Consider the following 13,193-nt stretch of genomic DNA (forward strand, 5'->3'; position numbering starts at 1 on the left):
CTGTACCTCAAGTTAGCTCTTGAATCCTCTTAAGCACTCACCTTTTTATTAAAGAGAGGAGGTTTCCTGAAGAACCACCTGATCACACAAAAGGGGAACAAGAGAAATAGTACAACATTGTTAGAGTGAATGCAAAACCATACTACATTGCATATTTCCAAGAATGTAGAAGCACTAAAAGTAAAAATGGAGCAACAAGTCATCTCTGTAACCTTTTTAGTTGTTGGCACTAAGAAGGAAAGATATATCCAGGGACCTGCTGCTTTCTTATCTGAATTGCACACTTCAGCCTGTAGAAAATCAAATACTTTTAAGTTCAGGGTTGTTTGGATCTGGCTTTTAATCCAGATCTGGCAGCTTCTTCCCATCTGTTGAACATAGTAGTCTCCTGTAAACCAGCCAACCTGACTTGTCAACAGTCGATCTATTTTAACGTTCCCTATAAATTGCAAAGGGAACTGTTCTCACTCTTTTGAGAGAGTAAGTGTCTCACAGCTATACCACATTGGGACTGATTCAGGTCCTAAACATAGGCACCAAGTGCCATTTTTGACATCCCAGAGTATCCAAGACACCTGCAGCAGGGCTGGCAGATACATCACAAGATGCATGAGAAATTGTGCGCTTCTGGAGAGGCAGCTGGAGGTGGGAAAGATACCATAAAGCACCTTAAACAGCTGTAGACACCAGTGTTTGGGCTCCTGCAAGGCTCTCCCCACAAGTGTCAGGAAAAGTAACATTAGACCAGCTGCACTCCTCCCAAGAGGCTCTGCATTTCAATAGCAATTGACCCAAAGGGTTGGATGAAAATCTTTCCTCCTTGAGGAAAGGAGCTGGCTACACCTAAACATCTGTGAGCGTCTGTAATATTTCATTTAGGTTTTGAATGAGAAAAGCATTCTCATTTAGCAAAGCTTTTGTGCATTAAACTTATTAGCAGGTCTTTAAAGGCTATGCATATTCAACCCAACCACCTCCTGGAGTACTCCATCACCTGGAGTACAAGAGGGATAGCAAATAAGGAGCCAAAAAAGAATTTATGCTTTGGTCAAGATGAGACTAGGTCTGTGATTGCAAGAAGCTCACCTCATAGCAAGGTACAGAAACATAAACTTCAGAGAAACAGATCCCACAGGTTGTACTTGGTCTTATTTTTCAGTATTTGCACTCTCTCCTCTTTTTTCATTCCTTCTCCTCTTTTGTTATCCTCCTCCTATTCTCAGCTCAACGCTTCCCTGATCTCTGTCTCTTCTCTTTTCTGCATTGTGCTTCTGAAGCTTGCTTTGAGGAGTAAATCCTGCCCTGCCTGCAGCTCTTGAGGGGAAACTTGTGGACAGAACATCATTAAATCCCTGCTGGATTGGTATGGGGGAAGAGATCTAAGATATAAACCCCTAAGGTAGCAATAATACACTTTGCATTTTAATAGTGATGACTTTGTTATTATCACTCACAGTGATGCCAGCTGCATATATCAAGGAATCCTTTATGTTTTAAATAATCCAGTTCTTCCAAGCTGAAAATGAATGTATCAATCTGCTGCTTCTCTCCTGGGGGTTGCTGATCCATTCAAAAATCCAGCCTTTCTATTGAGAGGCTCTTTTCAGCAGAGTAAGAGCCCCACAAAAACCTCAGAAATTATGGCTTGGAACATAACTACAAAAGTTTTTTTTTTTTTTTTCTGTTTAATAGCCATTCTTTCAGTTAGAGCTCAACACCCACTGTTTAAGCCATTTTGTCACGAGGCTCCCTGGACTGTGGCTTTGGTTTCAGCATAAATAAACTAGTGGGACCTCTAGAAATTAAAATGTATTTACAAAAAAGCAAGAAGCTGTTCTTGGATATGTATTACCTCCACAAGCATAGGTAGTTATAAGCAGCTCAGTGGAAAGCATTAGCACAGTTACAAATCAAAACATCAAGAAAATGAACGGGTATTTTAGAAAGGAGTTTTTATGGGTAATTTGAGTCTTCAAGGAAGCTTTTGCAATGCAGAATGGAATCTACGAAGAAAACATTCAAGAGAGAAAAGGAGATGAAGCAGAACAGTTACCCTTACACTGTTCAATGCCCTGGAATCTACTCCTGGATCTTTCCTGCCTCTCTCTCTCTGTTACTTTCCAAATATTCTCAGACCGATGAGATTTTTTTTTAGTTTGAGAAATCAAGGTTAGGTTTGCTTCCAGTTGCGAGGGAAGGGTCCACCACCTCCAGAGGATAATGGGATTTTTTTAAGAAAGGGAAGGCAGAAATCCTGTTAGCATGGAGGCTGGGGAAGCCTTTCTCCATGGTGAAGATGCATGTCCTGAGAAGAGCAGTGGGGGAATGTCCCTTTGTGCTGAGTCTGACACAGTGCTGGTGCTTTTGTAGGGGAGCTGGACAGGAATATTGTTCTTGGTGCCTGGCTTGGCTTGCCATCCCTGGGCTCTAGCTCTTGGCTGCATATCTCCTCCACCAGATCAGCATCCTTTCCTTGCACACATGTGGGGCTGTGAAGCACCATTTCCAGAGGAAGGTTTAGTTGTCCTGGCTGGGGTTAGGTCAGGCTGTTCAGCTGTTTGCTTTATTGACACTGAGGGTAGCTTTTTAAATCCTCCCATTCTGGGAAACTATTACACCAAATGAGGCAATAAAACTGAACCTTTACAATGTAGTGTCAGTGTGATGATTTAGAGGAGATATTCTGAGATTTTTCTCTTACTGGTAATTTTTCCCTTTTTAAATTCACTTCTTAATTTTCTGCAGAGTCTTTTGCTCTGACACATGCTGACCTCTTTTTATATCCTGCAGGTGCCTGTAGTGTAAGTGGAAAAGGATAATGTGGAGAGAAAAACGAATGATGAACACAGTGAGAGATTATAAAAAAATCTACAAGGGAATTGGGAAAAGGAAGCACATGAAAAACTACTGCCATTAATGTAAAAAGAGCAGAACAAGATAATTAGGGTATCAGGTACTGAGGCAAATTGGATGTAAATGAGAAGAACTGTTGGCCTAGTCATCCCTGACCACCTCGTTTGGCCCTTTTTTAAATTCTGTCTCACCAGAAAGCCCACCTGGAGGACTGCAATGGTGGGAGCCACTAACTCTAATGCCCTGCAACTTACAGGCAAGAAAGTCAGAAGCACCTGACTGATGACACCAAAGACATTGCAAAACACTTTCACAGAAGACTCAAAGCCTCAGGAGCACCATGTGTGCCACAGGAAGGAGCAAGGCCTATGAGAGGCATTGCTAGTGTCATTGGTGCTGGCACCAGAATGCAATTTTTAAGGGGGAAATGCCCACCTGAGCCTGGAAGTGATCCCTGCATCATGATACCTGTCTGTGCAACTTCTTCTGCCTGGAAAGATCACAGACTCACAGAATCACAGAATTTTTAGGGTTGAAAGCGACTTCTGGAGATCGTCTGGTCCAACCCCCCTGCCAAGGCAGGGTCACCTCAAGCAGGTGACACAGGAACACATCCAGGTGGGTTTGGAATCTCTCCAGAGAGAGAGAATCCACACCCTCCCTGGGCAGCTGTTCAGTGCTCTGCCACCCTCAGTGTACAGAAGTTCCTCCCTGTCTTGAGGTGAAACTTCTTGAATATAGCCATCTTATAGCCATTGCTCCTCATCCTGTTGCTGAGCACCACTAAAAGATTCCAGCACTGTCCTCTTGGCATCTGCCTTAGAGATATTTACGTGTATCTGTTTGTTGGAGGTGGAGGGCTGGGGCAGATCCTTTCTGATCCAAGTTTTTTTCAGGAAATTCCAACCATTTAATAAGTTTCTAAGTAGTTCTAGAGACAGCAGGGCTCCTCATTTGTAACCAGCATGAATCATCTGCTGGAAAGGAAGAACATCCCGTATAGCCAAATTATCTATCCAAGGAAAATAAATTTTCCCAAGCTTCTGCAGCCAGATTTCTGAAGCATGAAAATTAATTAAATACAATAGAAACAAAAAGGCATAATCACAGCATAATCAAGTGTCTTTTAAGCCTGCTGTTAGGGACATCAGCTAATCCAAGACACAAAAGCTAACATCATAAACCTCAATTTATAAGGAAGCTACTGTCATCCCTTCATACAACCCCTCTGACAACTCAGGATTTCTTGTTTGCCTTCATTCCTCTGGTTTAAGATTTTCTCTCCTTGATAGCTTTTTTTTTTTTTTTTTTTTAAAAAATTTCCTGCCAAACAGAGGTAAGTTTAATGAAAACCCATGTTCTTGTACCAGAACTATCCTTCAGTTTAAACCATTCTTCCCCCTCTGTGATGTTTATGCCTCAAAGGAATTCAAAATGGTAATACCTTTTAATTAATGCTTTACTCAAATGTCAATGTGTTCTATTATCCCTTCAGAAGTCTCCATTGCCCTAATCCTCCCCAAAACCTTTCCCTCTGTCTCCATCAAGGTCAGTCCTCCTTAGATAAATGGGACCAAAATCTGAGGTCTTATCAGGACTTGTATGAGGAAGGACTGTCTCCCTGTCTCTAGACAAAATGCCACGCCTGATGCACCTTGCAACCTTCTTATTCTCTTTCCTCTTTTACGCTGCAGTCTTGATGGTTTCTTGGAATTTCTCTTTGCACCCCAATGGCCCTGCCCCTCCACCACCTCTGGCTGATGGCCCACTAGTTTACAGAGAAGTCTCATCATTACTTCTGTCATGCATGTTTTGTACAATTTTGCAGCATGTATTTGCTGCAATTCCTGCTCCTGCTGTTCCCAAGCTCATCTAAATTATTCCTGTGTAAGGATATGCCCCACTCCAGGATGGCTAATTTAGCATCATTCACAGAAGCCGTCAAGCATGGACCTTGGTCTTTGCTCTAAGGTCACCACTCCAAATATTAAGGAGCATCAGCCTCAGGAGAGATGCAGGAGGGACACAGCTTCACTCTCAAACCCACTGCTCTTCCCTGCTTAGCTGCTTCTCTACCCACTTCTTATTTCTTGTGTTAATCTTCCTCTTCTTCGCTGCACACTGGGGTACCATGCAAGACACTTTTCCTTAATTCTAGGTAGGTCAGGCCTCCTGCATATTTATATGCATATTATATATATATATATATATATATATATAAAGCTGATGTTCCCCAGTCCCACAAAATAAATTAATCAGAACCAACAGTGTTCAGTTTTGTTTATGTCTTTGATTACTTATTAAAATTCTGTTCTGAGAGCACATTACAGTGCCAGTACCACTGGGTTAAGTAAGTGCTGAGTCAAGTAGGTGCTGTTCTTTATTCTTCCACAAGAAATGCATGCAACTAAGAAGGGGCTTTTCTTTGTTCCTGACAGATGTTCATTAATGCAGCATCAATTGTCACCATTAGTAATGTCAAAAATAATAATAATAAAAGAAGTTTAAAGAAGTCACCATACCATTCTGGGAAATGTTCTGCAAGTCTCTGTGATTACAGCGATTTCTCTTGCGTAAACGTAGATAGAGAGAGTCTGTCCACCCTCTGAAATAAATTGAGAAAATGCAAACTGCTGAAGTCATATGATAATGATGAAAACACAGCTGATATTAAAAACGAAGTATGTTCTTGTGTCTGAAAAATTCAATACCCCAGTTATGTATATGCTTCTATTTCACCATCTCTCTCTTTTTGTGGCCATAAATCTTTTTAATCTTGAACAGAGTGGCCTAAAATAAAGCAAAGATAACTGTTCAGAAACTATAAACTGATGAAGAGTTTCTCTGACATTGTTCCATCCAGGAACAATGCTTTTATCCTGGTCTTTCAGATAAGGCATTTAAAAACCTTTTTGTTATACATCATTTATCAAAACAATTCTGTTGGTTGTTCACAAATTGACTTTTCAATTGGCTGTTATGGAACAGTAAGTAAAAGAGAAGAAATATTGGCAGGGCAATCATTTCCCAACATCATAAATCTTGGACAGATTAATCTGAAAACAGGTTACACTTGACTGTTATAAGTTCTCTCCTTTATTTTTCACTGTTGAGAAAAATGAAAAAGAAAAAAAAAAACCACAAAAAACAAATGCAAAGGATAACAGCCCAAAGGGTGATGAAAAGATCAAGCTCCCAGCCATCAGTACGTACTCATTTCTATCTGGGCTGCAGCTGTTTGTTTGTTTGTTATTATTATTTTTTTTTTTTTTCCTTTCAGGAGTGGAAGAGATTAAAAACTGAACACTGGACCAAGGTTTATCACTGACAACTTCAGGGGCAGTTCTAAGCTCTGATCACTTGTGAGCTTCAGATTCTTTGGAGCCCAGACAAGTAGTGTGTGCTGAGAGACTGGACACTAACAGATTGTTAAATGTCAGTTTTGCTGTGGCTCTGATAGAGAAGGCTGCATGGATCTTTCCTGTTGGCTTGTCAAGTGGCAAACTGCCTTAAAGCAGATACTGTGGGAATGTAGCTGAGGCTGAGAGCCTGGATTTTGCACAGGGAGAAAAAAAAGGAAAAAAAAAGTCCAAGTATATGGTGCAACAGATATTTTTCCTGGGGGGAAAAAATGTTATTCTGCCAACTTTTTAATTCTGCTGCTAGAAAGCCTATTCGGGCTTGACCCGTGCTTGGTTTGGCATTCAGCTGTGTTCCTGACTTATCCTAGACATAAAAAATAAAAATGATCTGAAACTTAGGTCAGACCAGGCACTGGTTGATTATTGTATCCTACAGCTTTTGCAGGGTTCAAAGGCCTTTTAATGCTGGCCAGAGAGATGATTAATAAAAAGTTTGGTTGGTTTTTATTTATTTATTTCTTTTTTCTTAAATTTCGCGGTTACAACTGCAGGTATTTCAAGGTGTTTTGGACTTTATTTTCCTTCCCTTCTGGCAGGGAGTTTATTTTTTTCCATCTATGCCTGCAACCTTCCCCATCCACATGAGCCAAACTAACACAGCAAATTAGGTCACAGACTCTCAAATTCTCCTTTTGCTATTTCCCTCTAAATGTGTTAAAAAAAACCCCAAAAAAACAACATGTGGGAGGAGAAGAAGAAAGATTTCCCCCCAGTAGGGAACACTATGAAATAACCATGGGGATACCCTTTATTCCATGTTTTTATCAGCAAAAAGGAAACATGAGGAAGAGAGGAAGATTAAAAAAAAAACAAACAAAAACCCATCAAAAAAGAGAAAAGCTGATTTTTGTTACTTTCAGCAATGCTTTCCTTCTCCTGAATTTTGTAAAAAAAATTGTAAAAAAAATAGTTTATCTTTTATTTCTTTGGGGTTTTTCTCCTTCTAAATTACAGTTTGAGTGGTTCTAAAACCAACACCCTGAATTTCAGGAAGACTTGCTTATATATTTAAAATATCTTTTAAAACCCAAGATCCAGGGTTGATCTTGGTTTTAGAAAGAGCAGATGCAGATCTGAATAGTATTTTTCTCTTTCCTTTCAAGAAGTTTTGGGTTTTTTTCCTTGCTGTGCTCTGAGAGATCTAGAGACTTGCTATGGCTTGGCCACCCTCTCTGTTGGCTTACCCGATGGTGGAATTGAGAAATCCAGTGATCTCTGAGAACTGGGGCCAGTCAAACTCATCACTGAAAGCCATGGGGAGATTAGCGAATGATTTCTGAAAGAGAAATTTTAAAATCAACCCAGTTTCACCCTCACAGACATAAAATCCCCTTAGCAAATGTGAGCACTTCTTAGCCAGGGCATTAGCCAGACAACAGCAATTGTTACTGCCAGTAGTAGTGGTACTTATGTATGCATATACTTAAAAAGTTGGCTTTTATAAGACAGGCATATGAAGAGATGGAGGAAGGAAAAGCAGGGGAGATATCTGAATTGCAGCTCTTGGCACCCTTTTTTCCTGAAAAAACCCAAAACTCCTGAAAGAGTCCAAAACTCCTCCTTACGTGAGCAGGTACTGCCAGTGCAGACCCCCAAGGCAGCAGCTGATTGCTCCAGCACCCGCCCTGCCCAAAGGTGCATCAGCCTTGGGCACAGGAAGAGATGACAGCGTGATGTCCCCAGGGAATATGGCAAAGGCATAATGTCACATTCTCTCAAAGCTCCCCTGCCCTCTACAGCAGGATGAGCTGAGAACAGCCAATCCCCTGAAAACCTCTGCCTGGTCCTCACTAAATTTTGGGGCTGGCACCAAAGCAACAGGGTCAGAAAGACCTCTGAGCATGGCAGGGACAAGGGAGAAAAACATAACCTGACATAACCTTCCTGTGCAAATACATTCTTCCTTTACCCTACTCTATTTTGCTAATGTTGGTCCCTAATGCTTTTTTACAGCAGCCCTGTGAAAGCCTCTCTACAGATGCAAGCCATGTTGCACATTCAAAACACAATGCCCTGTTTGTTCCCATTTTGTTTTCTGAAAGTCCCAGAAATCATGAAAGGTTAGGAAAATAGCCTTGATAAATTGTGCCACCTCAGAAGGACAGAACATGGAGTAAATTTCCAGCTTCTCCTAGTCTGGGGTACACTTGCAAAGACAAATGTATAAATCCAGTGTGCTCATAAAGAGGAAAACTGCTGATGAAAAAGGTAATAACCAAAAGAAGGTCAAAACATAAAATCAGAGAACCTACAGGCTGGTTTAATCCATATAATTTATTAGCTTCATTTTCTCTTGAAGCAATTGTGGGGTTTCCTTCAGACCTCACTGCTATAAACAACAAGCAGGCGGGTAATTCTTTATCCAGGAGAGTGAGAGTAACTGAGGAGCTAGAGTACAGCTAAATCTTGTGCTGCCCACCAAGTCCTAATTCCAAAAAAATTATTGTTTAGGTGAATGGGAGCTATACTTGAGGATATGGGTTAAGTTTATGTCTAAGGATTTTGACTGTAAGGGGATGGAGGGAGATGCAGGGAAAAGGGAAGAAAGGCAAGTAAATGGGGAGTTGTGGCAGACAGAAAATCCTGAAGCCATGCTCTGAGCAGTCTAGTGCACAGCAGATGCCAGTTTAAAGCATGTAACAGCACATTTGACCCACTTACAGTACATTGCATTAGTTACCAAGGTGAAAAGAGGCCTGTTTTAATTATCTTTCAGTTTGTTTTCTCTTTCTCACATACATATTGTCCTTGTATGTATGTGTACATATATATAAAAATTTTTAAAAAATCATTTTTTAGGGCTGCAGGGCAACTTCAAATTTGCCTTCAAATCTGTTAGTTTTGTGTGCAAACAAGCACTTATTCCAAGGGCATAGCTATGAGCAGAAGTGGAGGGATACAGCACAGCTTGGCCATTTGCAATAATTTCCTCCTTGCAGGTTTGCATTAGAGGTGAGAGAAACAGTCACCTAGGACAGAAAAAACCCCTGCAGATATGATCTCTTATAAGTGACACATATATTAGAGGATAAAAGAGATAAGAATTATTGAATACTTTTTAAACAGATCGTTTTATATACAATTCTCTCATTATTTACCATTGGCACTCCAAAACAATATCTTCATTGGACAAGTCCCAATAATTTTTAACTGTTTGGGTTTTTTTTTCCCTGCAAACTTGGCTTAAATATGAATTTTCCAGAACCTAATTGAGTTGCAAATTGATTTGAAGAGGAACGTTTGAGCCCAAAATTATAGTTGCATTTGAAAACTGGATATGCATTTAGCACTGACACTGTTCCAACAAAGCACTTAAGGGCCAGACTTTTTGAAGATATTTCAGGTCCAAAGGGTGAAGATGAGTAGTTAATGGAAAATTCGGAAGAATGCTGAACCTTAAACTCTGCATTGATGTAGTTTGGAAAGTACAGCCTAACAGACTGTGTTGCTTAGTCTCAGATGCAAATGTGTCCCACTCTAGAGGTGCAACTGTGTTGACTTTTAGCATAAAACTCTCTTGAGCACAGCCTTGTTTAAATACCATTCTCTAGACTATTCTGGCTGAGAAACCTACTTCAGCCCACGTGCCAGATTTTAGCAGAGAATGAGTAGAAAATTATTCCAGCCTAGCTTCAAATGCCATATTTTAGCATCAAATGCTTTAGATAGGTCTCATTCCAGTGAACAACCTCTTCTCCTAGATGTGTCCTGCCTTGAAGCATGGGACAGCCAAAGCCATGGCTGATGCTAAACGCACACGTGCCAAGCTGTGCTTAAATGGAAGAAGGCTCAGGGTTGCTGTGGCAAGAGATTTTCAAAATCAGAATACAAAAGGGCACTGGAAATCTAACACTCATATAAGCCTTTCCATCCTGGAAATCTTGAAATCATTGAGGTATACCTTAATTTGAAGGAAAATTGGGTGTTTCTTTTTTATAATTATTTTAATGCCATTCAAATCCTGGTGAGAGCATTAAGTACCACAGACAACTTTGTTATTCTAAGTATACAAATACGCAAACCTTAAACTCTTGAGAAAAGCACAGCCTATCTTTTTGAAAAGCAAAAATTGCATTTCTGATCTGTAAAGCTGCAAGGGACAGAGGTTTGAAATTAGCAAAACTGTTAGCTTATTTCCCACAAAATGAAATGCCTTAGTCATGACAATACAAGCTTGGAGAAACCTGCCTGCATTTCACTGGATCTAGAGGAATGATAGATATTTTTTTTAGAAAGAATTTCACACATCAAACTCCTGGGTTTTTTCCTAGTGGTACAGAAAAAAAAAAAAAAAGAAGTCAGTGGGATAAGTGTTTAGAACATCCTGAATCCACATTTAGAGAAATGATGAATTCTGCTAATAGGAAATAAATAATATGAAACAGTTACTTTAATGATATCTGAGAACCCCCTGTGTTTGTGGGCAACTAGGTATCTACTGGACTATGGATAAATGTAGGCTTTATTTTTCTTTTTATTCAGCAACAAAATAGAGATCCAGCAGTTTTAAATTGCATCTTTCCAGAAAGGGTATTATTTCCATCACATTTATAAATATACTGCTTATACCTCAAAATAAAAAGCTCTCTAAAATGAGATATGAAAGTTGTTTCTATTCCAGCATACAACAGAAAAATGCTGCAATTAGTAGCTATTTGGAAGTCAATAGTAAGCAGATGGACAGAGCAGCAGGAGCACAATATCCATCACTAGACATACTAGTGTTTTCAACATTAGCTCTCTGCAAAAAACATCTACCTCAAAAAACTCTCACCTCAAAAAACCCCTCAGTACTTCTTCTGCTTTGCTAAACCTCGCAGAATGCATGTCTACTGCCTTACACTTCATTTTTAGCGTCCAGATTTTCAGGTTAAAGGGATGAACATTCAGCTCAATTCTTGCTGAAACTCTAAAAGAAAAGTTTGGCAAACCCAAGAGCTGTTGATAACCAGAAAGCCAAAATAAAGTTGACTTGACCCCTTCTTAGAGATGTATCATTCTCTTTGTGTAAGGTACCCATGGCTTCCCCTATATAGGAAAGAGTGGAGGTTTTTTAGTTGTTTTGTTTGTTTGATTGTTTCAACGGGAGAAATAGCTGCAGTTTTCAAAGATGTTTCCACATCATAATGGGTGCTTCCCACAATGAATAATGCCTCCATGTGCTCTTTCTGGGAAGAACATACTCTGAGAGGGATGGTAACTGTATGTGTGACTGACTCCTAGGTAAAGGCTTTGGAAATAGCACTGGAAAACAAGAGTGCCCCCTCTGATATTTAGCATGACAGAGGACTTGATATGGGGAAAGTGAATGGTGCAACTTGATGTGCCCCATACAACATGAGACACATAACAGAAGCAGTCCTCCTGCACCAAATTACACTGGGGGTTATGACCCTTACAGGGCAAAGCTAAGAGGGCAGTATGTTCCTAATTAGACCAGGAAATCCAAAATCCAATATACAGCATCTTCCCAACAATGCTCTTCAAGTCAATGGCATGGACATACGAATTTCAAAGCTGTTCAACCCAAATACTTGTCTTGTCACCCCTGTGCTAAATATCCAGCTACTCAGACAACATGCTGAGTGCATTTTTCACTCACATTCTCTTTTCTTTCCATACTCATCATAGCCTCTCCTTTGCAAGGTAGACTACATGCAGCAAAATCAGGGAAAACAACCATTCTGCAGAGCCTCTTAATGAAATACTCAGCATCTCTCCTAAAAAAATTATTTCCTCACTTAATTAGCTTTAAATCTGGAATTAACAGCTGCCACTGATGTGGTACTGATTAACAGATGGGCCCAAAGCATTGTAACCAAGTGTAAATTTTACTTTACACCTGTATATGTAAATACATAAAAGGATAAATATAAATAAGAAATATGTGAAATATAGATATATAGAAATATAGAATATAGAAAGCATATAAAATGAATATGTAAAATATAGAAAAATATTAAAGTAGTGAAATAATACACAGAATACATCTAAATTAACAGGCACACAACTTTTTCTGGAAAAATCTGGACAGGGCAGGGACAAGGAAGCACTATTGGAAATTCCATGTGGAGGTTTGAGATTCTGTTGAAATGAAAATTAAAGCTTTGAGCTTACTCTAGTATTGACTGCGGACAAAATCATTTGACAAACTAATATTTTTACGTGTCTTATAGAAGAAATTTTGGCAGAATCAAATCCAGGTGTCTTGAGTTAGAGAGCACAAGGGAACAGCAGGTACACAAAGATGACGCCTTTTCCTCTCCAAGGCCTAACTTCAAATTTTCCAGATTAAAGATGTTTCCTGTAAGATTAGGACATAGACTCTGCACTCTCTCTGGTCACAAAACCATCTCTGAATGTGCTTCAAAATTCTCCTCGAGGGAAGCCTTGCACTGAAAAATCATTGAAGCCAGTTAATTTGTTAACTAAGCCTAGAGAAGAAGGATACTTTCCAGTGGCTTTTAATACAACATGAGAGACAGCAATATTGCACCTTCACAACCTCAAGGCAGTTAAATTGCTGCTGTTGACATCCTCCACAGAGAAAGCAAGACACAAAGGACAAGGAAAAGGAAGAGGCAGTGATAAAGTTTGAACTAGTTCAGAAATGGTATTGCTAGTCCTTTTGTGCTCAGGTGACAGCTTTCACTCTCATGGTGAGCTCCAAATTAAATAACCTTTTACTTTTGCCAGAGTTTAATCACATATAATAGTTTTTATACAACTGAGTTCTCTGTATGTCTGCATTCATATTTAACTGATGTATTTTTGCCAGGTTGGTAGGAAAGCTTGGAAATAGTCCTAGAAATAAACATGTTGTTTCCTATCCCAAACCTCACATATATTTTTTGGGCCTTACAGAGAGTGCACCAATTTCCCCCCCCCCCCCCCCCCCCCCCCCCCCCCCCCCCCCCC

General features: G+C 39.9%; 1 protein-coding gene across 2 annotated transcripts in view; it reads right to left on the reverse strand.

The window, feature by feature from the left end:
• AOAH (acyloxyacyl hydrolase) overlaps positions 1-13,193 on the reverse strand; it is a 73,844-nt gene that overhangs the window by 21,860 nt on the left and 38,791 nt on the right. For both annotated transcript variants that reach the window (XM_041466479.1, XM_041466478.1), the window contains exons 13-15: positions 7,460-7,551; positions 5,376-5,458; positions 42-78 (exon numbers count right to left, since the gene is read on the reverse strand). In XM_041466479.1, the coding sequence (XP_041322413.1) occupies positions 42-78; positions 5,376-5,458; positions 7,460-7,551 (212 nt within the window). The remainder of the gene's footprint in view (positions 1-41; positions 79-5,375; positions 5,459-7,459; positions 7,552-13,193) is intronic.

The sequence above is a fragment of the Pyrgilauda ruficollis genome, unplaced genomic scaffold (genome assembly GCF_017590135.1).
Source record: "Pyrgilauda ruficollis isolate IOZ18807 unplaced genomic scaffold, ASM1759013v1 scaffold2, whole genome shotgun sequence".
In the NCBI taxonomy this organism is placed as follows: Eukaryota; Metazoa; Chordata; class Aves; order Passeriformes; family Passeridae; genus Pyrgilauda; species Pyrgilauda ruficollis.